This window comes from Podarcis melisellensis (genome assembly GCF_964234715.1).
Source record: "Podarcis melisellensis genome assembly, chromosome: 6".
NCBI lineage: Eukaryota > Metazoa > Chordata > Lepidosauria > Squamata > Lacertidae > Podarcis > Podarcis melisellensis.
Window position 1 is genome coordinate 69405907 of NC_138538.1, and position 25644 is coordinate 69431550.

Below are 25644 nucleotides of genomic sequence, written 5' to 3' on the forward strand. Positions count from 1 at the left end.
GGACACAAGATCTGCAGTGCTCATTTCTCCTCAAGATTTCTGCTCCATCAAGGCTGGCAAAGTGCCCTTGAATTTCAAACCAGAGCTCAGCTCATCTTAGGGAAGGTCAGAATGTGTGTGTGTGTGTGTGTGTGTGTGTGTGTGCTTGAAGCAGAGACAAATATGTTAGTCTGCTTCCTCTAGGAAAAAATGTCCATAAATCATGTGGCTGTCACATTAAGATAAATGGAACAAGGGTAGGGTCTTGAGGATCGTAGCCTTTATGTGGGAGACAGATTCCTGGACTTTCAGCAGATGCATGAAGGATTGTCCAGAGCAGACAGATACCTGCCTTCCTACAAAGGGGGAGAATGTGAGCACAGATCTGTTGCTTTGTCCCCTTCACTGCTCTGACACTTTTTTCTGGAGAATAACAGGCCTGCCAGGATTTGTTTCTTAGAGATTTTCCTTCCTTGCTGCCCCACTGCACAGGTGTATCTCTCCAACCCTCTGAGCAGGTGGGTAAGCAAGTTCATTTCTTAGCTCTTCTACCCTTGCTAGCTGGTGAATAATGAGATCCAAAAAGCACTTAGGCAAAGCAGTTTGAGTTTCTGTCTATCATCAAATGAGCCTCAAAAGCTGGGGGTTTTTGTGTGTGTTGTTGTTGTTTTGGTGATGTTCACATTTTAGGACCAACCTACATGTCATGATAAAGATGCTTTTACAAAAGTGAGCTTCATTGGACTGTTTTTATTTTTAAGGAAGCAGCTGTGTGAAGTTCTGATCCAGGGACTCAGCTACACTCAGTCAGTTGTATCGTTGTAACTCCATTGTAAAGATGCAACTCCAGATGGGGCTGTAGAGCACAAAATTTGTTTGTGCAATTTTACATAGGGTTGTTTTTTCCTTTTGTTATAACAATCTAATTTATGACTTCTTTATAGTGTCGTCCCCCCCCCCCCCCGTGTGTAGATCCTGGCCAGGTCACAACTGTGATATAGATTGTGGGCTTCCACGAGTTTTTCACCAAATATCCCACCCTTTGGTTGGGTGTCTGAAGGTGCTGTCAGGTGCTGAAGGGAGGATTTGGAGCAACAAGGTGGAACAAGGCCCCGCATGCCTTCCCCTTCAAAATTTGTTAAGCTGTTGTTTAAACTGCTGTTGAACGGCAGGTAATAACAACTAATAACATTTGTTGTGATTAATAAAAAGTGAAATTAATAAAAGATTCTTTAAAAGCATTACTGAGTTCATAATACAATTGTGTGCGTGTGTCATTCTGTAGTTTCTCAATTAATGGAGCCTAGAATTACAACAATTAGCCTGTGAAAATCCCTATTTTTTTGAGGTAACAAAGGGGAACTCCATACTTGTAAATGTGGGGAATGTATGCATTTTGTGCATATTTATTAGCTGGAGAACTGTCTTGCAAAATTCCAAAAAGTGTGAATTTCACAGGATAGCCAAGTTATGGTTCACTTACTGTTTCGTAAAGTGCAAATTAGGTAACATTACATTTAAATATGAACTGAACTGAATTGTCTCCATCCAAGTGGATGTTGATTTTTTCCCCCTTATTCAATTTGGTTATACACATGAATAATATAACTTATACCTGGTCTCGTTGCTCTGGAACTGAGATGGGATGTTGGAGCAGCAGTTAGCAATTCAGTGTGGCACCCCAGCACCGTGCAAGTGATATTTCAGGGCACAGAGGGGTGGGCAGCATTGGGGCTGAGTGTGGCCCCATGGTGCAGAATCCTAAGCATCAGAGGAGTACTTCTCATCCTCTAGCACCAGTGCATAGCAGTATTTGCAGAAGGAAGGCTGGAGCTTAGAAAAGACGAGTCAGTGCTGGAAAACTCTTCACCATATGCAGCATTCTAAATGTTATCATCCAAGACCACAGAATAGATTTCCCTATTTTATTGTTGTAATTTTTTTTACTTGTTTTACCTTTCAATCATAAAAAACCAAAATGCTTATGCAGTGAGGGGGCAAAGTATTTGATCTCCTGCTAAATTTGCCCTCTGACGGAGAAATGTCCAGTCCATAATTTTAATGGTAGGTTTATTGTAGCTGTGAGAGACAGAATAACAACAGAAAAACCCCCAGAAACCCAGAAGACAAAAGTCAGAGATTGATTGAAGTTACTTAAAATGGGGGGGGGGGGGAATCCCCTAATATAATAAATAGATTGTGGACTCTACCAAACTTGGGAACTTTCCAAGAATTTGGGCATCCACTTCCCTCTCTTTTAATGGGGCTGTGGATGGGATAAATTTCATTTCTTTTTTCAATTTCAATTTCCACAGCAAGATATACTGAGATGTATGGTTTGTATCTTAACGTAAAACACCCAATATTTCGTCTGGTTCCATACTTGGTTACTTTTAAATTCTGCATTGACAAAAAAAAAAAAATCTTCTTTGTTTCTTAACCTAACAGGACATTCTATGGGAGGAACATCTCACAGAACTCTGAAAAGGAACGTGTCAATTCAACTATCTCAATGTATAATATTTCATTCCTATTTAAACAAAGATCCTGTGTTTCCCCAGCGCAGGCTAAAATGGATCAAAGAGAAAAGTTATCTACTTATCTTGTTTATTTGCAAAAATGGAAGGCGGTGGGGAGGGGGACAGGAAGGAAACCAGAATTTTTCTAATGGTCCATTTGGTGCCATTGTTAGCATTCTCCCCCATCTAGATGCCCTCCTCACCAGGAAGGATATAGGGCTTGTCTCAGTGCTTATCTCAAAGTCCTATGGCAGGAGGAATGACCCTCTGTAAAGAAGAATGCTTGGCCAGCATCTTTTTACTTTCTATGGCCTTTAACCCAGGCCTAGAGCATTGTTATGGCTTCCTGAAAGCATACTCTGGCTTGCACAATGCATTTGTTATACTGGTTCTTTTATTTCTGTACAGCACCTCAGAACCCATCAAAGAAGTCGAAAAAGTACAGTGGTACCTTGCTTCTTAAACTTAATCCATTCCAAAACCAAAGCGTTCCAAAACCAAGGCGCGCTTTCCCATAGAAAGTAATGCAAAATGGATTAATCCGTTCCAGACTTTTAAAAACAACCCCTAAAACAGCAATTTAACATGAATTTTACTATCTAACTGGACCACTGTTCCATAACATGAAAGCGATAAGCAATGTACTGCAGTCACACAATCAATCAGTCAGTAGCTGAACTGGGTTCCATACAGTCACAAAAACAAAACAAAAAAGCTGCAAAAACAAAAGCACAAAATAAATAGACAGACCTCAGCGTAACACTCAAAACGGCAGTGTGGCACTCAAATCAGAAGCGTAACACTCCAAATGGAGCACATTCGGCTTCCGAAAAAAGTTCGCAAACCGGAACACTTACTTCTGGGTTTGCAGTGTTTGGGTTCCAAGTTGTTTGAGTACCAAGCCATTTGAGACCCGAGGTACCACTCTACACAATTAACAGTAGCTTTCCCCCAAATGGCCAGCATCAGCACATAAAAGGGATGTGGTTCTGCACAGGAGTTTTAGCCCATTTCTACCAGGAATTGAATGGGAGTTGTGTTTTAAGCCTGTGTGTAAGAGAGGGCTCATATTCAACACTTCAATTTCTCCAAGGAAACCGGGTCTTTATTGCTGAATCAGAGCAAACCTCAACCAGGTTTTCTGCTGATTGACAGTTGCTCCGTGTCCTGAACCCCTGGACTACCTCTCAGCAAGTCAGTATAGCAAGTGCAAAGTCCAAAGTCCGGGGCTCAAGCCACACAAGCAAAGTCCAAAGGTCAGGAAACACAGTCCAAGGCCAATCCAAGTAGCCAAGTCTGAAGTCCAGCAAGCAGAATACAGTCCAAAGTCAATACTGAAGCACAGTCCCATAGGGACGAGAGATACCCAAAAACGTTGAGTAGGCTGCACAAATGTAGAGAATTTTCTTCCTCAAAAACGTTTTGACAGAACCAGAGGCCTCTTCACTGAGGACCTCCTCTTAAATGCTAGGCTGGTGCGTTGAAGTTGCTCAGCAACTGGGAGAGACCCAGAGGGAATGGGAATATTATTTTTTTAAATAATATTTATTAAAGTTTCAAAGAAGTTACAAAAATGAAAAGAAGAAAAAAAGAAAGAAACAAAAAGTACAGAATACAGAAAAATAAAAACAATTAAAAACCAATCAGTCTTTCCATGTCTTATCTTTCATTTGCTTGTTTTCCTGACCTCCTCGCAGCTCCCTTTTTGTATTCTAGTTCAATAGTTGTTTCAGCAAGTCCTTACCATTTTTGCTTTTATCTTGGTATTTTATCTTAATATATTGTAACTTTACATTATCACCTGTTAACAATCCATTTTTACATGCCCCTTTGTAACATTATTGCTAAAACCACATAACTTCAATTCCAGCATCCTTCTAACATTCCTTAATTTTACCGTGTTTCTGTAAATAGTCTTCAAGCATGTTTGCTCTACTCCCTTTTCCTCATAAGGTAAAGGACTCCTGGATGGTTAAGTCCAGTCAAAGGAGACTATGGGGTGCAGCACTCGTCTCGCTTCAGGCTGAGGGAGCCGGTGTTTGTCCGCAGACAGCTTTCCGGGTCGTGTGGCCCGCATGACTAATCCGCGCCTGTCACAATGGGATACTGTGATGGAAGCCACGGAAACGCCATTTAGCTTCCCACCACAGCAGTACCTATTTATCTACTTTCACTGGTTCAACAAAGTCTTCTTTAGAGTAGACCCATTGAGATTTGGGTCAACTCGGAGTAGCACTAAACTTGAGTACAACTCATGACCTCTTAATTAATAAAACAAATCAACAAACATGAAAGGGAACAAACCTCTCTTCCACTTGATTTACAGGAAATAGTTTTCACACACACCCATGAGGTCTTCCAAATGTTTTCCCACTATTGTTTGTAATACACATATAAACACGCTCTGAAAAGACAATGTCTTATTCAAAACAAGCCTTTTGAAGGTTAGATGGGGTGCTTGGATTGTGGCTTGTGTCCAATTTAGGGTTAAGTAAGCTTCTCATCAGGGACGCAGGTGGCGCTGTGGGTTAAAGCCTCAGCGCCTAGGACTTGCCGATCGAAAGGTCGGCGGTTCGAATCCCTGTGGCGGGGTGCGCTCCCGCTGCTCGGTCCCAGCGCCTGCCAACCTAGCAGTTCGAAAGCACCTCCGGGAGCAAGTAGATAAATAGGGACCGCTTACCAGCGGGAAGGTAAACGGCGTTTCCGTGTGCGGCTCTGGCTCGCCAGATGCAGCTTTGTCACGCTGGCCACGTGACCCGGAAGTGTCTCCGGACAGCGCTGGCCCCTGGCCTCTTGAGTGAGATGGGCGCACAACCCCAGAGTCTGTCAAGACTGGCCCGTACGGGCAGGGGTACCTTTACCTTTACCTTTAAGCTTCTCATCAGGGCAAGGATTTTTAACAATGGGACTTTCCCTCCTCTCCTTCTCCTCTGCCCCCTAAATCTGTTCTGAGGGTCCCCCAATCCTCTACTGCAGATTTCAGCACGTGTGTGTGTGTGTGGTAATTGTGCAAGCGGAAATCCTTGTGCTGGTAGGACAAGAGAGTTGGATACCAACCTGTCAGGGAACTGACATCTAAAGCGCCGCAGGTGCAAAGGCTCCCTGAGGTTGAGAGAGCAGTAGCAGCGGAAGAGGGAACCAGTAGAGGGCGAGCAAGAACTCCAAGGGAAAGTGAGTCGGAGGGATGGCTCAGAGACGCTTCAAGCGAAACCAGTGGGGAGGTCTCAGGACCTCCTATAGGGACACCCACACCTCGACGGAAACTGTCACGCCGAGAGGCCAGACGACGTGTTTCCGTTAAGGAGCTTTTATGTTGGAAACGTTTCCGAAAGCAGCCACTTTCGGATTCTACTAGTGATTGACGCAGCCATGCTGGAGGGGCTCCGTCACAGGCAGAGGTTTGAAAACCTGATCAAACTCTGAGGGACTTGCATTTTACGCACAAGCAGCTCATCGTCCCATCACAGCAATCCGAAAGTCACCGAAAGCCAGCTTGTGCAGAGAGAAGCATCATGAGCAACCCAGCCGGAACCGGGGGTGCAGGAGCAGCTGGAGGGGGTCCAAGCCTGGAAGAAAGGTACAGAGCGTTGGAGATCCAGTTGGCGCTGCAAACGGCGAGGCTTGAGGAGAGGAGGGCTCAGGATGCAGAAAAGGGAAAGGAGAAAACCACCCCGCTCGCCAGAAAGGTACCAGGATTGGTGCAGAAATTCGGGGGGGATCCCAGGAACTATCATGCCTTTAGAACAGAGATGCAATACGCTCTAAACTTGCAGTTTGATGACTTCCCCGACGAGGAATCGCGAGTGGCGTATGTGATTGGCCATCTCGAATCCGGGGCGAAAGATTGGGTTAGACCCCTGATGGCAGCGAATAATGAGATCTTAAAGGACACGAGGAAGTTTTTTCGTGCCATGGACCTGATGTTTTCCAGCGATATTGAGCAGGGGGTGGTGCGAAGGCAGTTAATGGCTTGCCAGCAAGGAAGCAGATCTGTCCGTGAGTACTGGACTGAATTTACTATGCTGATTCATAAATTGGGGTGGGACCTATCGGCGGAGCCCATCCAAATGCTTTTCGAAGAGGGGCTTTCTTCAACCGTCAAAGATGAGCTTTCCCGGGGGCCCAGGGCGGAGTCTATGGACCAATTAACCAAATCTGCGCTGGCCATAGGAGCGCGCCAGGAGGCGAGGGCTTTGGAAAGGCGGGAAGGGAAAGGAGACCGTTGGAGGGAGTTCCGCATTCCAGACATTCCAGAGCCATCTTTCCCGCCGGCAGAGCCGATGGAAGTTGGAACAGCGCGGGCGCGCGCAGTTTCAAATCCCAGTGAAGGGCGGAAGAAGGAGGGAAAGAGCGCCAAGAGATGTTATCTCTGCCAACAGCCAGGGCACTTTGCCAGAGTCTGCCCACAAAGAAAGGAATGGCAAGGGATGGCAGGAGCTGTTGGGGGAAAGGAAGAGGAAAGCAAGGAGCAAGTAAAAGCCAACGCCTGGCTGCCACCGTCGGGGCACAGCAGCCAGGCCAAAGAGCAATGAAAGTGCCCATGCCAGAACCTCCCAGACCTGCTTTAGTGATAGAGGTGTTACTAGAACTGCCAAACGGACACCCACTAAAGGTCAAGGCGCTTTTGGATTCAGGCAGCTCCTGTAATTTCATGAGTAAGGAGTTTGCAGCTGAGCACCAGATACAGACCATCCCTTTAAGTAACCCCTTGCAGGTGACTACAATTGACGGCAGAGAGCTGTTGGGGGGAGAAGTTAGCCAACAGACTGTCCCGATGATAATGAGAGTGGCAAGGCACACCGAACAGATAGCGTTTAATGTGGCCATCCTGGGAGGAGCGCCCATCATTTTGGGGATGAGCTGGCTGGCGCTACACGATCCGCTAGTGGGCTGGCATCAGAGGGTGGTCTCCTTTGGGTCAGCGCATTGCCTAGAACACTGCAAGGAGGGGAAGGTCTCGGGAGGAGACAGAGTCACCCTAGCGGGGATGGAAGTGATGGGCAAAGGGAAGGTGCCCCCGCAATACGCAGATCTGAGCAACGTATTCAGCGAAAGGGAAGCAGACAAACTGCCACCGCATAGACCCTTTGACTGTCAAATCAACCTACTCCCAGGGGCCCAACTCCCAGTAGGCAAGCTGTACGCCATGTCAGACAGGGAGATGCAGGAGCTGAGGGAGTTCATTGACAAAAACTTGAAGCGAGGTTTCATCAGAGAGTCCCGAGCGGTGGGGGGCAGCCCAGTGTTTTTTGTGGACAAAAAGAACACAGACAAACCGAGACTGGTGTGTGACTTCAGGGCCCTCAATGCAGTGTCGGAGCCCCTGGCTTTCCCTATGCCCCGAATTGACGACATTTTGACCAGAGTAAGGAAGGGAAAGATTTTTACAAAACTGGACCTGCGGGGGGCGTACAATCTGATACGCATAAGGAAGGGAGATGAATGGAAGACCACCATGTTTACCCCTTTGGGAGCCTTTGAATACCTCGTTATGCCCTTCGGTCTACAAGGGGGCTCCGCCTGTTTTCAAGCTTTTATAAACCACGTTCTGGGACCTTTGCTCTACAAGAACTGTGTGGCCTTTTTAGACGACGTGTTGGTGTATTCGGAAGATGAGGAACAGCATGTGAGGGACGTTCGAGAAGTGTTGGGCAGGCTGCAAGCCAACCAGCTGTGGGTGAAACTGGAGAAGTGCCAGTTTCATACCAAGGAGGTGGAATTCCTGGGGTACCGCTTGTCAGACAAGGGATTGGCCATGGATCCAGGCAAGGTTCAAGCGGTACTGGAATGGAAGACACCGAAGACCAAGAAGGACGTGCAAAGATTCTTGGGGTTTGGGAACTTTTATCGGAAGTTCATCAAGAACTTTGCCCACTTGACGGCGCCCATCACCGACTGCCTCAGCAGCAAGAAGAAATTTGTTTGGACGGTGGAGGCGGATCGAGCCTTTGAAGAACTGAAAAGGGCTTTCGCCTTGGAAGAACAACTTCTGCATGTGGATTTACAAAAACCCATGAGAGTGGAAACAGATGCATCCGACCGGGCTATAGGGGCGGTCCTTCTTCAACCGGGGAGGAGTGCGTCGGAGTGGAGACCGTGTGCATTCTTCTCGCGGAAACTGAATAAGTCCGAGAGGAATTACACGGTGTATGACAGGGAACTACTTGCCATTCACGAAGCATTCCGGAGGTGGAGACATTTATTAATTGGGGCACAACACAAGGTGCAAGTGTGCACCGACCACAAAAATTTAGAGTATTGGAGAACAGCTCGAGTGCTCAACCAACGACAAGTGAGATGGGCACAGGAATTCTCCAAATTTAACTTTGAGATTTGTTATGTGCCAGGCCCAGAAAACGTCAGGGCGGATGCGCTCTCACGCAAACCAGAATATTGGGAAGGGGAGGAGGTGATCGAAGAGAGACATGTCATCCCGGAGGACCGCTGGGTGTGTGGGGCGGCGCTGGTGGGGCAACGGGAACTGGTGGAGGAAACGGAAAATGATGAATATGCCCAGGATAAGCTCAGAGGTCTCAGGGGGGAGGGCGAGAGCCCCGGAGGTTTTGAGGAAAGAAATGGGGCATTGTATTACAAAGGGGCACTGTATATACCCGAAGGTGAATTGAGGGGGAGAGTACTCAAGCAGTTGCATGATAGCCCCACGGCGGGACATTTTGGGCAACACAAAACCATGTGGTTGGTTACCAGGGAATTTTGGTGGCCTAAGGTGAGGGAAGATGTAAGGGAGTATGTAAGAGGGTGTGACCAATGTCAGCGAGCCAAAGGGGAAAGAAGGGCGCCGGCAGGGTTATTAGAACCTTTACCCACACCAGAACGGCCTTGGGAAGCGATATCAATAGATTTTATGACGGATCTGCCAAGGTCCAAGGGGAAAACAGCCATCATGGTAGTAGTAGACCTGTTAACTAAGATGTGCCATTTTGTAGCATGCTCACATGCAGTCACAGCGGAAGAAACGGCGAAGTTGTTTGTGGAACATATCTTTAGGTTGCACGGGGCTCCCTCGAGGGTGATCTCAGATCGAGGCAAACAATTTACTTCCAGGTTCTGGAGGAAGCTCATGAGCTTGCTACACGTGGAAGTTAATTTTTCAACTGCCCGGCACCCTGAAACCAACGGGCAGGCGGAAAGGGCAAATGGCATTCTTCAACAATATCTTAGGTGTTATGTCAATGACAGAGAGAACGATTGGGTCGAAAAGTTGGCGTTGGCAGAATTTGCCTACAATAATGCGGAGAATGTGTCCACAGGGATGAGTCCCTTTTTGGCTAATTACGGGTGTCACCCCAGGGCATTTCCAGGGGAAGGAGGGGAGAGATGGAGCGTTCCAGCGGCTGAACATTTTGTAGAAGAGATGGAAGCCATCCATCAGCAGCTCCAGCTCAACTTAGAAAGGGCCAAGGCACAATATAAGAAGCAGGCAGACAAGAACAGAAGGGAAGGTGAAACCATAAGGGTGGGGGATCAAGTGTGGTTGTCAACCCAAGGGTTGCCGTTCAAAGGGGGTTGTAAGAAACTGAGGCCCAGAAGATTGGGACCCTTTGAGGTGATTCAGCAGGTCAACCCGGTAGCTTTCAAACTCCGATTACCCAACCACATGAAATTGCACCCAGTGTTCCACAGGTCGTTACTGTCACCATACAGGGGGGGACGTGAAGGGGAGCACGTCAGGGGACCAGCCTTGGAAGAGAGGGAACGCCGCAACCATGTAGCGGAAATCCTCGATTCCAGGTGGAAGGGTAATCAGGTGGAGTATTTGGTGGCGTGGGAAGGGGAACCGGAGTCAGAAAACACCTGGGTAAGTGCAGAGGAAGTCAATGACGAGGTTTTAACAGAAACGTTCCACCAAAGGTTCCCGAGGAAACCTCAGCCTATAGCAAGGTTTAGGAGGGAGTATTTCGGCACCACCGATGAGGAAGAGGAAATGGAAGGGTTCGCGGAGTCGGAGTTGGAAGATGGAGTGGACTCTGATGACGAAGAGTACCTAGAGAGTAGGAACAGCAACAAGTGGAAGGAAGTGTTCGCGACGTCGGAAGATGAGGGAGGTTCTTTCAGGGGTTTTACCTCCTCACCGCCAGTAGGAGAGGAGACGGGAGGGGGTGAAGGGGGCCCTGGAGGGGAGGTGGATGTCAGGGAACTGACATCTAAAGCGCCGCAGGTGCAAAGGCTCCCTGAGGTTGAGAGAGCAGTAGCAGCGGAAGAGGGAACCAGTAGAGGGCGAGCAAGAACTCCAAGGGAAAGTGAGTCGGAGGGATGGCTCAGAGACGCTTCAAGCGAAACCAGTGGGGAGGTCTCAGGACCTCCTATAGGGACACCCACACCTCGACGGAAACTGTCACGCCGAGAGGCCAGACGACGTGTTTCCGTTAAGGAGCTTTTATGTTGGAAACGTTTCCGAAAGCAGCCACTTTCGGATTCTACTAGTGATTGACGCAGCCATGCTGGAGGGGCTCCGTCACAGGCAGAGGTTTGAAAACCTGATCAAACTCTGAGGGACTTGCATTTTACGCACAAGCAGCTCATCGTCCCATCACACAACCTATCTGATTGCTGCCCCGTGTGTGAGAGAGGACAGAAAGACAAATGAGGAAGACAGAAAGACACACAAACCTTGTGACTTTATGTGCATCTCCCCCAATCAATGATATTTCATGCATAATTCCATAGTGACCAATGTGCCATTTGTAAGCTTCCTTACATAATATTTTGTGTTTTAGCTATTATTATTGAACTTTAATTAACATTAAACTATGTTAACTGCCTTGATCTTCCCTACAGAAATAGTCAGGAAGTATGTCACCTGTAGTTGAAATGCTTTCTTGTTAGTCTGCTTTAAAATCTGCAACCCGTTCCCACCCTTCCCCAGATGTATGGCAATATACCGTATTTTTTGCTCTATAAGACTCACTTTTACCCTCCTGAAAAATAAGGGGAAATCTGTGTATGTCTTATGGAGCGAATGCAGGCTGCACAGCTATCCCAGAAGCCAGAACAGTAAGAGGGATTGCTGCTTTCACTGTGTAGCGATCAACTCTTGTTGTTCTGGCCTCTGAGATTCAGAATATTTTTTTTCTTGTTTTTCTCCTCCAAAAACTAGGTGCGTCTTGTGGTCGGGTGCGTCTTATAGAGCGAAAAATATGGTACATAAAGAGCTAATGTTTCATGGATAAGTGTCAAACTTACGGCAATGTTTGTTGGAAACTGGGGGGAAGGTTTTTCCGGCAAATGGCCTGTGACCAATGTAACATGACCAATGTACCACATGAAAATTCATTAATAGATACCCACCAATAAATACCTCCCAAGCAAGACCCTATACTGTGCACTCACAAGTTGCTGCTCAGCATCAAGTTTATGTGGTAAGCTAACTAGGCTTTGGGAAGGAGGTGGGAGAAGACTCTGGGACCTTGCCAGAGCCCTCTTGCCTCCTTCTCACAACCCAGCACCTCACTTACCTGGGTTTGGAAAGGCAGCGTGAGGCCCGTGGGGGGGCATCAAATGACAAGTACCGCCCCAAAAGGCATTGAGGGCAGCTTGTTGGACCACACTGTCCCAGATTATGTCAGCGGCAAGGCAGGTACAGGGTTCAATAATTGCTTCTACTGTATAACGCTGTCCACCTACTCTTGGGGTTTGAACTTTCTTCCGTACCTTGAGTGGGCATTACTCATACTTGCAGGTGGCTCTGGAGAGTCATGTGATGAAAGTCCTTCTGCCTGTGGCTCTTGTGCCATTTTCTTTCTTTCTCTAGCTATTGGGTGGCCTTCCTGGGGTGTCCAAATTGGCCATGGTTTCATTCATCTTAGCGTCTTCCTTTATCTCGTCTCTTGTTTCAGCAAGAGTTTGCTTTAGTGACCACCCACTTTCTATTGACACACCATACAACCTGGACCATCCTAAAGTCTCTGCAACCATTCCAGGGTGGCCATTTCCCGTCTTGGCTTTGTGCCATTATGTTTGAATTTCTGGGTCTATAGTATTTTTGGCTCTTTCATCCTAGCGGGACTTCTGTTTTAATTTTCCATTGTTCCAGCTTTGTTTTACTTGGCGGTGATCTCTTGCTTTTGGCTTCAGGATGGAGTTCACAGCAGATACCTGGATTTCAGCCTTTTGCTCATAAGGATCATGATTCCATGGGTGTGTTGCAGTAGTTCAGTTACAGATTTGCAGCTTGTGGGTGTGGTAGTCCCTCGCGACTGTTTTGATCCTGCCTAAAGCTATTTCTGTAACTCATCGTGTTGCCAGGATACTTTCTAATCATGTGGAAACTTACTCCAGAACAACAAAAAATGGATTAGCTGTTGGCTATCAAGTGAATTGTGTTAAGAGGGTGCTGAGTGATATGGAGTAAAATGTTGGCTAATGATATAGCAAAAAACTTTATATCAAGGTTGGGCGGTTAGCTATCTATCTTGAGGTAAGAGACAGTGCCAGGAAAAATGTGTGGCATGGTAATAGTAGGAAGGCAAGGCTTGATTGTCAATGTATTGACTTGGTAATGGATTGGATGAGAGCCAATAAATTGAAGCTCAGTCCAGATTAAGGCATTGTTAGTGGTTGGTTCATCATCTGTATCTTCCCATAGTTGTCCAGCATCGTCCAGAACTTGGTCTCACCAGCTGCAGGTCTGGGGAGGTAGACCTCAGGTGACAACAGAGGCTCTGGCTCCATTTGCATTTGGGCTCCCTGTTTTGTGCCCTCCCAGTCCCATTGGGCACTGGTCATCACTGGTTTGACCCCTGCTATATTTCTAGTTCTTGGCTCGCCATCAAGAATAGCTCAGTTGCTAAAGCACAAGACTCTTAATCTCAAGGTCATGGGTTCAAGCCCCACGTTGGACAAAAAGATTCCTACATTGGAGGCGGTTGGATGGCTCTCATGGTCCCTTAGCCAACTCTACAATTCTGTGACCCCTGCTTTATTTTTGGTGCACAACCCCCATCTGCAAAAGAGGGTACAGATTTGCATGAGATATAAAGTGTTCGCAAATTTCATGCAGATTTGTGTCTTCTTTGGCAGGTGCAGAAGAAGGCCGAATATATGGTATACCCCACCCTTTTGGCACCCCTGGGCACCAAATAAGACAAAGCTAGGAAAATATCACTTGGATTAAGGTGAAGTTTTTCTTTTCAGGGTGTCTAGCTATAAAAGCAACCTAGAAGTTCCAAACTGCTGCTATTATTAAATCTAGTTTCGATTTCTTGAGACATGCTTGCAATGTATTAGTGGTAACCAGCAACGATAGAGTTAAACATTGTATTCGAGGATTTTTTTTTGTTCTGAGTTGGATCATTCTACCCCTTAGTTTATTCTTGTGGATGCTTTCGCTTTCCTAGGTAGTTGTGTTTGCCTGTATATCAGCAAACACCCTTGAGTTCTGAGCCTCCAAAGTGAGCATCCATGCCTTTTGTTAAATAGGAAGTTAAAAGTATTTACAAGGATTTGAACAAGGAAACACCAGGTTGGGGATTATTTCCAGAATTCTTTGTCCTTTCAAAACAGGTTTGTTTGGATTTTTTTCTGTCTCTCTATCCCTGCCAAAGCTCTTGCATTAACAAGCCTCTCTGCTGTTATTTATTTCTGTAAGGTTGGAATAAATAAGTGCCACAAGAAAAGATGGTGCTTAACTGCTGGCTGGTGCTGCTGCTGCTGCAAGTGCTGCACGAAGTGACAGGTACCAGGGTAAAACTCAACATGGGCGGTTTTGAAGACGTCGTCATCGCAATCAATCCCCAGATCCCGGAAGACAACAAAATGGTGGATGCCATCAAGGTAAGATAGTTAAATGTTTCTGAATGTATTGAACAAGCGACTTCAGACAGTGATATTCTAGGAAAACGCAAGTTGCATTTGCAAGCGTGGGGTACCAGGTGCTTTTGACCCCCTCACCTTATCCCACAAGTCTCATCCCAAGTGTACAGGTGGGACTTGTATAGGATTGCCATATTTCAAAAAGTAGAATTCCTCACACCCACAGAGCTATTAAGCTTTTTTGTAGGAAACCGCCAAAATTGTTGAGCTTTTTTTTAGTTTCTGAATTCTGCATTTTGCAAGTGTGGGTGCCAGGGTACTTCTGAATGCCCCTATACCCCACAACTTTTTCATTCCTTTTTAAAAGTAACATTCCACAAGGTTGTTGAGCTTCTTAGCAAGACCCCAAAAGCTCCCCCCAAAGTAGTGATTTTAAGTTGTTAGAGCTGGTTTCCGCTTGTTTGGCAAAATTCCACCCTGACCCCATTTTTACACCCAAAAACCAGGTCATGTCAGGAATGTTCCTGCCATAGTGCAAGCCTAGCTCACTTGCAAGGAAAAAAAAATTGATAGCCTGGAATATTCCTCTTCCCTATTCCATTCAACTGGGGTAGTTCATTCTATCACCCCCAGACCTCCTTCCAGTGAGCACATTTAGTCCTCCTTCCTTTTTGAGTTCTCTCCCTATTGGTTTTTTGTTTTTAATTTCGGCAATACCTGGGGTGCTCCCGCTAGATTACTCTTGTAAATTGGCGCTTCCATTTTGGCTGCCCAAGCAATGGCAATCACACCCTGAGTGTTGGAAACAGAGGGAAGGGTCTGTGCCAGAACTGGTGGCATGTACTCTGAGGTAAATGTACTCTGAGGTAAATGTTGTGCACGTTTTGATCATTAGAGGTTAAAATGTCCTGTTCATAGGTTTCTTTAACTAACTGGAGCTCTTCGACACCAGATTTCAGGAAATTGTTCCAGAAATAGGATGCTTTTTCTGGGAAGTGCTCCCCTCCTCTCAGTGGCTTTGCCTTAGCTCACATGGCAGCTGCCCCCAGTGGAGGAAGACGCTTTCTTTGCTCTAGGCTTCAGCTTCCTGCCTGGCATTGCAATAGTTCAATCTGTTTGGGGGCCCCATGGCCAGCTCCATTGAAGGATAAATATACAAATGTCCCTGAAGTAGGAGTTGCTTCAGATTGCTCTGTTAATAAGCAACAACAGAAGAACCTTTGTCACTAAACAGGGCTGATTGTGCACTTGAGGTTGTTGCGCAGGGTAGACTTGCACAAACAACATGGCGGCCACTTAAAAACAAACAAAAATGGCCGCCCTCCTGTCATGTATTTTCTCCACTATTTTCTCCTTCATACCAGGAATAGCTTTGCATACTATGTCAAGCAACACTCAGTGGCACAGGAGGATCCACCAAAAAAAGTATGTGAATTGCATCTACCAGCTTTTTGAAGACAGGGGTTCAACTTTTCAACATGCAAGGCACTCCAGCTTCAGGAAAGAAAGATGGCAGAAGAGACCAAAGGGCACATTTTGTAAACACAAATGCCAATAACTAGCCATTGACACACAAAGCTCTCTCCTTTCTCTGTTAGGACATGGTGAAAGAGGCATCAACTTATCTCTTCAGTGCTACACGGCAAAGATTTTATTTCAAGACTGTGAAAGTTATAATTCCTTCCACATGGGAACCGAAAAATGAATATCAAAGAGTAACTACAGAATCCTATGATAAGGTAAATGCTGAAGAATACATTAAGATTTAAATATACTTGTGGTATTTTTAAAAAGATTGGGGCAAATGGAGAGATTGTGAGGGGTGGGGATACAAGATATTGTATGATCTAATAAAAATATTTGTTTGTTTGTTTGTTTGTTTGTTTATTATTAAAGTTCTATACCACCCTTAATCTGAAGATCGCAGGACTCTTTACAATACAATGACACAAAAATATATACCAAAATAACAAACAAAAACAACCCTCTCCCTCCCCTCCCCCCAGTTTAAAAGTCCATAGAAAGTTTAATTAGCCAAAAGCCTGAGAGAAGAGGAATGTCTTTGCCTGGGGATTAAAGATAAGTAATGCAGATGCTAAGCAATAATATCTATATTTCCCACTTTTGGATGCAACTGGATTTATTTTTGAGTAAACATGCAGATCTGGGCTGTATACGGCTTAATGTTCTTATAGACGTCATGATATCTAAGGCTGGGTTAAAGTGGTTGCGGGCCTTGGTGTGTTCTCCCAGCCTTCTCCCCAAAAGGAATTCATGCCATAACAGTACCAGAATTACATCTTGAAATATATTTAAAGACAAATGAATTTAGTACACCTGATTTCGTGGGCTCACTTATAGACAATTGTATTCTTAATAAATACCTGAAGCTTTTCCTTGTATAGTAGCATTGTCTAGTAAGCTTTCTTTTTCTTTTTCTTTTAATAGAAGCTCAGAGTATGACAGGAATTTCTGGGCTGTCCACCTCTATATCTTCTTTGTTCTATTTTATTTTAGGCAGATGTCATAGTGGCGGATCATTACTTGAAACATGGAGATGATCCCTACACCCTACAGTATGGCGGATGCGGGGAACCTGGGCGATACATTCATTTCACTCCTAACTTCCTGACAAATGACAAGTTGCATAATGCTTATGGTCCACGAGGTAGCACCTGTTAATTCAGATTAAATTGTCTGGGTTGTTGTTTTTTAATTATTAGAATTGCTAGTCAAGTTTTCAAAAGGTAATAAAAATAGAATTCCTAAGAAACCATTAAGACTTTCAATGCAGTTGCTTAATCGCTCTAAAGGCTCCTAAATTTACATAAGAAATCTGCAATAGTTTCACATGAGGTTCATCAATACATTTTCAACCTCAAAAAGCTATCTTGCTGAAGCTATCTGAGCCTCTCTTCCTCTTTCCCATGTTACCGCAGCTGCATACATTTAAAGTACATGACTTCTTACATACAGTTCCCAGGAAGTCGTGTGCTTTGATTGCAGGGGCCATAGTAAGACCCGCCTTCTCAGATGCAACTGTTGATTAAAGGGTCATCACCTCATTGGCTTCTGTGATGTAGGGAGACAAACAGGGACTTCTCTTCTGAATCAGATTGAAAAGTTGGCTACCCCTTCCATAGTTATTCAATTGCTGGCGTGATTTCACAGTATTTCAAATTTTATTTTAGTGTTTTTTTTAACAGGATGTATGTTTGCTATAATTACTAGCTGTGTGTCATACATTTAAAAAAACAAAAAACTGTGTCGCAAATTTTAGCTTTGTTATTGGTGTTCTACAGGCAGGGTCTTTGTCCATGAATGGGCTCATCTCAGATGGGGTGTCTTTGATGAATACAACAATGATGCACCCTTCTACACTCCTGGGGGAGACAAATTGCCTGAAGCAACAAGGTACTTTCACAAATACCTCCAACAAATGCATCTCTTCTTTAAGAAGTGATGTTTGCCTTGGGCTTGCTAGTTTTTTAGTGGTGTAAATTATTGCCTAGAGAGCATCTTTGGGTCCCCAGATGTTGTTAGACTACATCACCCCTAGCTTGTAGGACCAGTGGTCAAAGGATGATGGCAGTTGTAGTCCAACAACACCTGCAGATGTTGAGAAAGGCTCCTCTAGAGGATTAAACTGTAATTGGAAGATATACAAAGGAAATCTCTTATGGGAGCCAAGTTGGGCAATGCCCTGCCTGCTGGTAACCCCAGCTAGTGGCCGCTTGTGCTCTGCCCAACCCCTTAACATCAACCAGCTTATTCAGTGGGTGACAAGAAATTTTCCGTGCCGGGTACCACCTGACCTTGCTACGCCACTGATTCAGTCTCTCTGAAGACCATTTTCATTATGATGGCTTGTCAGCTTTACTCCTGCACGCACTCATGAAAACAATGAGCAATCGCTGTGTGCTGCTAGGTCCCACTCCCATAGTCTCAGCCCTGTATACCTGAAGGAGCATCTCCACCCCCATTGTTCAGCCCAGACACAGAGGTTCTGCTCCGAGGGCCTTCTGGAAGTTCCCTTAATGCAAATAGTGAGGTTACAGGGAACCAGGCAGAAGGCCTTCTCAGTGGTGGTGCCCGCCCTGTGGAATGCCCTCCCATAGATGTCAATGAAATAAACAACTACCTGACTTTTAGAAAACATCTGAAGGCAGCCCTGTTTAGGGAAGTTTTTAATGTTTGATGTTTTATCGTGTTTTTAATATTCTGTTGGTGGGGTATAAATAATAAATTATTATTATTATTACTCCTGCCTCCAATGTAGGCGAGGGGCAGCAACATTCCTTTCCTCACCCCCGCCCGCAACCAATTTCTTCTCTCCTGAGAAAGCCTAGGAAGGGTGTTGAGAGACCCATGGCTACTTCATTAAGCCTTCTTCCCATTGTTAACATTCAGGAGTCCTTCCAGACATAGCAGTTAGCACAGAGATAATGCTTGCCATTGTTTCCCATAGGCTAATTTTAATCAGCTCCTCCTACAAATCCAGTTGCAACATGTTGTTGTTGTTGTTGTGGTTATCTATTCAATTTAAATCCCACCCTTCCTCTGGTTGGCATGGAAGAAAACTGCATAGCATAGCAATCATGCCACCAAGTGATTGTTTATTGACTTTTAAATTGACTGTATCTGTTTCTTTTTACATTCGTTAGATGCTCAGCTGGTTTCACTGGTCAATACATATTTCCGCTTGGTGGAAAAAGTTACAGAGATTGCAAAATTGACCACCGAACTCAGCTGTATGAACATGGTTGCCTGTTTGTTCCAAAAAGACATCAAGATACTGCAGCTTCTATAATGTATTTGCAAAGTCTCCCTTCGGTAAGTATGATGAATCCAGCTTTCTTAGTTCAATGTTATCCCACGAGATTTGGACTGCCTAGGGGCCTCCAGGGGGTTTAATCCGGCACTGTTTCTGTTGAGCTACTTGTTCATCTCTTTCTTCTCTTACTCAACTTAATAATTCCTTCACCTTCTGACTCTGTATTTCTGCAAACTTTGGATTTGCCCCTAACCCTCCTGATACCTTCCCCTCATGCAAGAATGGCGCTTTCTGCAGCGTAATGACCAACATTCAGAGAACTGAGTTTCCTATTCATATAAACAAGTGAGCCTCTGCAATGAAACCTTGCTTGTTTTTGTGTGGTGGGGTAGCCTTCAAAGCTTCCCCTTCTTAGGCAAGAGACTGCCCAGAGTGAAAGACTAGGTAGGTGACCAAGTGAGTGAATGAGTGACTGAGTGAATGACCCAGTGAACAGGCAGATAGCTAGAGAGGGCAAGTGAGTAAATGGACAGCCAGCAGGTGGCTAACTAGTGCCCAAGTACTCCTCCGGTGGAGCCAGCTGGTCCAGGTTAGAACTAGCTATTTCATTCTGGCTGATGGTCTCATAGTTAAGCCAACTCTTCTCTCTTTGAGTTGCAAGGTGCTGGGCACTCTATGTAGCAGGCAATCTTTCTCCCTTGTAGGATGCCCAGACCTTTGGCACCAGTGAGAGGCCTTTCTCTGCTTCCCTTCCAGGTGCGAAGGTATCTCATTAACACGTGCTCTTTTGCTGAGGGATGGAGGTGAGGGGAAAAGAGTTTGCTGGGCGACTGCTGAAGCTTGGCTAAGCTGCCAGGACAATGCTCTTGGTTGTAGCTAAACCCTATCTCCTCCTATTCTTATTTCCTTAACACAGAAGACGCCTTTTCCATCTGAGGAAGAAGGCAGCGGGGCTCTGCTTGATGAGGCAGCTTAATCCCCAGTGCTTTAGACAAATGGCTTTCATTCTTCCTTCACCTGCAGGAGTTCAGGAAAAAAACCCAGAGCAGAGTGATGCAGACATGTGTAGCCGGTTTCTATGTTGGGTTTTTTTTTGTGTGGTTTTAAAAATTATTTGGGGGTTCACCCAATATTTTTTTCCTACTTCTGCGTACCTCAAGGATTACCCAAGTTGTCTTATACCTCCCTCTTGTGTATGGCTGTTGCCATTTCAGTGACATAAAGGTTGATGTACTCCCTTGCAATTATTTATAGATATTAACCCATGACAGGGAAAGTGAATGTCTCTGTGGTCCCTGGATCAGTAGCTAAACTAGAACAGACTCTTTGAATATTGTTTCTGTTACATTTTTGTGAAGTTTAGGGCAACATACGTCTAAAACTAAAAATCTGCCAAACCCCCTGTAGCCTTTTTTTGTCTGTGTGCCAAGGAATGTCAATCTTTGCAGCACCTCTTTGTAAGGAACGGCTCTTATGAAGCAGGAATTGCTAATGAGGTTGTGGTCTTGACCTGTCCTTCCTATCTTTTATTTAGGTTACTCAGTTCTGTGACAAAAGCAATCATAATATTAAAGCAACAAATTTGCAGAATAAAATGTGCAACTACAGGAGCACCTGGGAAGTAATTATGGCCTCTCCCGATTTTGCCAGTTCATCTCCAATAACGGTTCCCCCATCTGACCCCACTGTCTCCTTGCTGCAAAAACAGGAGAGAGTTTTGTGTCTAGTGCTTGATGTTTCCGGAAGTATGGATTTGGTAAGTCTGATTTCCATGTTCAGAAGATCTATTTTGAGACAGTTCAGAAATTATGGTATTAATGTCCATAGCAAAAACAAGTGTCAATACAGCACTGGCATTTATGAACTGTGAGGCTAAATTTTGCTGCACCTCAGTTGTTGGGAACCTTTGACCTTCCACATATTGCTAAACTAGAACTCCCATCAGCCCCAGAAGCATGGAAAATGGCAAAGCAGTGATGGGAGTTGCAGTTCAGCAACCTCTGGAGGGCCACACATTTTCCACACCTGGCCTACTTGATTAGTTTATTTGGATATTTATCAAAGTACACAAGTTGTTCATAGAGGTCAGAGGTTCTAGGGCAGGACAACTTGGCTGTTGTGCAAGGCAATCACTGCCTGCAACCCTCAGCCTAATGTCACATTGATGCAGGGAACCCAGAGGGAGAGATGGACTGTGGGAGGTGAAAAACATGGGAGTGGGGAGCCAAAGCAGATGGACGGATAGAAGCAGGACAAGGAAATCCCACTGCAAGCATTCAGTTTAGATGTCTAGTCTTTCAGGGTTTTTGATACTTCAGGAAGCTTCAACAGATACGCAGAGCTCCCTTCTGCAGAAATTCACGGGCCTAGAAGAGCCACTTAGCTCTTGAGGAAGGGGGTTTAAGAGACACTGATATAATTCAGTTAAATCACAGGGTTTGAATAATCTAACTGATAAGCAAAAAAATAAAAATAAAAATTGTAGAATTGAGTTGATATTTCCTAGGAGATGACAACGACGACGACAACAACAACAACAACAACAATTTATTATTTATACCCCACCCATCTGGCTGGGTTTCCCCAGCCACTCGGAGCAGCTCCCAACAGAATATTAAAAACACGATAAAACATCAAACATCAAAAGCTTCCCTAAACAGGGCTGCCTTCAGATGTCTTCTAAAAGTTTGATAGTTGTTTTTCTCTTTGACATCTGGTGGGAGGGCGTTCCACAGGGCGGGTGCCCCTACCAAGAAGGCCCTCTGCTTGGTTCCCTATAACTTGACTTCTCGCAGCAAGGGAACAACCAGAAGGCCCTCGGCGCTGGACCTCAGTGTCTGGGCAGAACGATGGGGGTGGACACGCTCCTTCAGGTATACAGGACCGAGGCCGTTTAGGGCTTTAAAGGTCAGCACCAATAATAACATAGGCATTTGTACAGTAGCCACAAAAACAGCTGTGACTCCTGGCCCTTCGAGTCCTTTCTAACTCTACAGTTCTGTGGTTCATTATTACATAATGAAAACGTTATATAATAAATACTATTCAATGACTATTCAATTGATGGGACAAGCCCCACTGAAACAAATGGTGCTCTTGTGCACCTCCCATCTATTTCAATGGAGTCTGTGCATGAAAACGTCCGGGTGAATTGTGTCTTAAATCACAACACAGATAAGATTATTCGGATATTCATAAATGTTATGGACTTGTCTATACTCTTATATGTTTATCAAGCCTTGTTTTTTTGGAGTATAGTTAACAATTGTGTTTTCAGTCATCTTCATTTGCTTCCCGGAATGCACTGGCAGATCTGTGAATGCTGTTGTTGTTTCGTTTTTAATTCATATGCAGAACAATCGCACTGTTCGGCTGAAACAAGCTGCAGAAATATTCCTCCTGCAGATTATTGAAGCGGGATCCTGGGTTGGAATAGTTGCATTCAGTAGCACAGCAGAAGTTAAGACTCATTTGATGCAGATCAGTAACGACAGTATGCGCAAAACACTCACAGAGTACCTGCCTACCAGAACTACTAGAGGAACCAACATATGTTCTGGAGTGCGGTCAGGATTTCAGGTGAAGAATTTTTTCTTCAGATTCTTTTATTCCTATGCTTCTACTTAGTAGGGTGACCAGATGCAAAAGAGGGCAGGACGCCTGTGCATATTGTTACAAGCGGAATTTAAGTCTAAAATGCTGCCCTGTGGCTTCTGTGTTGTTTGTTTCAATATCGCTGCTAAATATTTTAATCCTCTTTTCCATACAGGTGTTTCTACACAAGTATGGAAGTACCAAAGGCTGTGAAATCGTTCTCTTGACAGATGGAGAAGATACAGCTATAAGCTCTTGCTTGGATGAAGTTCAAAGAAGCGGGTCTATAATTCACACCATTGCTTTGGGATCAAATGCTACAAAAGACCTAGAAACACTGGCAGACAAGACGGGTAAGTGAGCAAGAATAATGTCTTGCAAGACTCTTCTATGCTACCTGGTAGCCAGTTGGTGTCTCCCCCAAAAGTGAGTTCGCTCCAAGGCCCAGCCACTTCGCCCCACTTCCTCCCAGCCACACAATATTCCTCCTACTTGCTCCGTCCACAGAAACGTTTATTTCAGCCATGACAGCTAAATTAGATTGCCATATTCAGAACCCGTAGGGAATCCATTTTGGTTCTTCTTGTAAGTATTCAACTGGCATTTGGCTGCCACTGCTGGAAATAGATTGTGGGCTTTGACTGAGACAAGCCATTGGTAAAGGATGCAAAACTGAGGTGCAGGCTAGTTACTGTTACTGAGAAGCCCATCCCAAAACTCCATACAAGGCAACTCTCCATCTTCTGTCTTTCCCTCAACTCTCCAGTCATAGTTAAGGATTGAGTGGCCTCTGTTTTGTCTGGCTTTTAGCTCATTGCTTCTACTATGCTATAACTTGGCATTTTGATGACTCTTCTCCATATTCTTTAACCAATAAACCTTTATTGGAGAACAAATCTTTAACCATAGTAACACACATACTTCTTGCTCATTCCCCCTAGTGAGCAAGAGTGGCACTGCAGTTGTGTCAATTGAAATAACCTAAATAGTCCACAGGCATGACAGGAACATGTATGTAAGAATTAGGTACATGTGTATTGACACATGTAAAAATATGTAAGAGATCTGCAATCAGCTTTTTGATATAATGTTTTCACACTATATTGATGCGTGCATTTTTTTTAAAAAAGAAACCTAGGGAAAATTAGCAAAAGCGCTTGCAAAATTTATGTGAATTTGTATCTATCAGCTTCTTTCCAAAATCTGTTAATTACTCAGCAGTACCCCTGGCTGCCCTTTTAAATGTGTAGGGTTTTTTATTTTATTTTTATTGATGCTCCTTATAATCCAAACTTAAGATTTCAAATCTCACGAAGTTAGTTCCTTGTAAATACAGGTGTAAATACAGTATCTGATTTAGAGGAACTGATAAAAAAGGGGGTATTCAGATTCTTTTTACTACATGCCTCTGTATGAGGAAATTCTATTTCTATTTTCACAAAGGCCACAGATCCTGACCCAACTACAGAAAGATGCAGCAAAGGCCTGCTGGGCGTGCACAGTTCCTAACATTAAAAAGCAGCGCCTGTAATTCCGAACTGTGCCTGCACAACCACACCTGCACATGCCACTGCAAGGCACAATGTGTATTGGACTTTATTCCACCTGACAGAATAACTATTCTAATTATTCCTTCAATCATATTTCAGGGGGTCTGAAATTTTCTATCACTGACAGTTTGGATTCCAACAGCCTCATCGATGCTTTCAGTGGACTTTCTTCAGGAAGTGGAGATATCAGTCAACAATCTATTCAGGTTTGAACCTGTAAAGATTTGAGTATATCATCACTATCACTATCACTATCATTGCTATCCCTAACATTATTATTATTTGCTTAAAATTACTAGGCAGCATAAAAAAACTCAAGCCAACACAGTGAAATCAATTCTACAGTTCATATTTTGCTATTGTAATAATGAGGGAGACCCCGGGTAGAGTTCAAAGAGAAGGGCAAACAGCCAAGATGGATTTTGGAAGAGCTGAAACATTCCACAATCTACCATTCTGAGTTCAAATCAACTTTATTTTTCTCTGTCTGGACAAATAACAAATTGGAGAAGAGGTTTCATTAGGAAAATAGCATATGGGGAAAGTGTTTCCTTAAAAACCACCCCAGCAGCATGGTTCCAGCCCAGAAGATTGTATCTCCTTGGCAACCCTTTGCCAAAATGTGGAAACTGGAAATTTGAGTTCCCTCATCTAGCATTATCTAAATATTAGCTGGCCATTTCCAAGGCTATTGAGGTAGAGGTACAATTGTTTCCACCTGATTCAACGTAGCTGCTTATCTGCCTTCCTCCATGTCTGTAACATTGAAATATTGATATAAATTAAATTTATCACCACTGGACAAACCAATATCCGTATGGGGCAAGACCTATCATGTCATGACTGTACCAGCATTTTTATTAAAGTCTGAGTATTGCGTATTACTTGTCTAGCAGAACTAACCAATGTGAAGGCACCTTCTAAACCGCCACTCATTTCTTTACACCTTGTGAAAGGAAATAAACCATATGTATTCAATTTATAAAACTTTTCAGATACTGTATACTTATTTCTCCCCCCCTCTTCCCTGCCAACAGCTTGAAAGTAGAGGGCAAAGCGTCGGTTCCCAAGACCAGCTGAATGGTATTGTAACCATTGATAAAACAGTGGGGAATGACACTTTCTTTGTGGTGACGTGGGGCACATCCCCACCGGAAATTCTGCTCACAGATCCCAAAGGAAGAGAGTACACCAAAAAAGACTTTGCAGTTGATAACACCAACGTCCGAACAGCTCGCCTCAAGATTGATGGAACCGCAGAGGTAAAAACTGAGCTCTTCTCAAACTTCTCTGCTTGTCTAACCAAATGGAGCAATGCCTGTCTCATTGCATTTTTTGGGAACAAGTGCCAGCAAAGGGTTCTGCCACTACAGCTAAAGTAGCATATAGATTATGCAAGCAGGGAAGAGCCATTTGCTTCCAGAAGTCCCATATGTAGCATTCTGCAGTGGTCTTA

General features: G+C 44.5%; 1 protein-coding gene across 2 annotated transcripts in view; it reads left to right on the forward strand.

Moving 5' to 3' along the window:
* The first annotated feature begins 188 nt into the window (after positions 1–188).
* LOC309371465 (calcium-activated chloride channel regulator 1-like) overlaps positions 189–25644 on the forward strand; it is a 31679-nt gene continuing 6223 nt past the window's right edge. The window contains exons 1-11 of one of the 2 annotated variants that reach the window (XM_081914144.1): positions 189–497; positions 14107–14291; positions 15869–16009; positions 16788–16938; positions 17573–17684; positions 18935–19103; positions 20579–20800; positions 22399–22623; positions 22814–22991; positions 24288–24394; positions 25226–25450. In XM_081914144.1, coding sequence (XP_081770270.1) covers positions 14136–14291; positions 15869–16009; positions 16788–16938; positions 17573–17684; positions 18935–19103; positions 20579–20800; positions 22399–22623; positions 22814–22991; positions 24288–24394; positions 25226–25450 — 1686 coding nt within the window. In that variant the 5' untranslated portion in view covers positions 189–497; positions 14107–14135. Of the gene's footprint in view, positions 498–13840; positions 13910–14106; positions 14292–15868; positions 16010–16787; positions 16939–17572; positions 17685–18934; positions 19104–20578; positions 20801–22398; positions 22624–22813; positions 22992–24287; positions 24395–25225; positions 25451–25644 lie in introns of those variants that run through there. The other variant, XM_081914143.1, reaches the window with a different exon arrangement.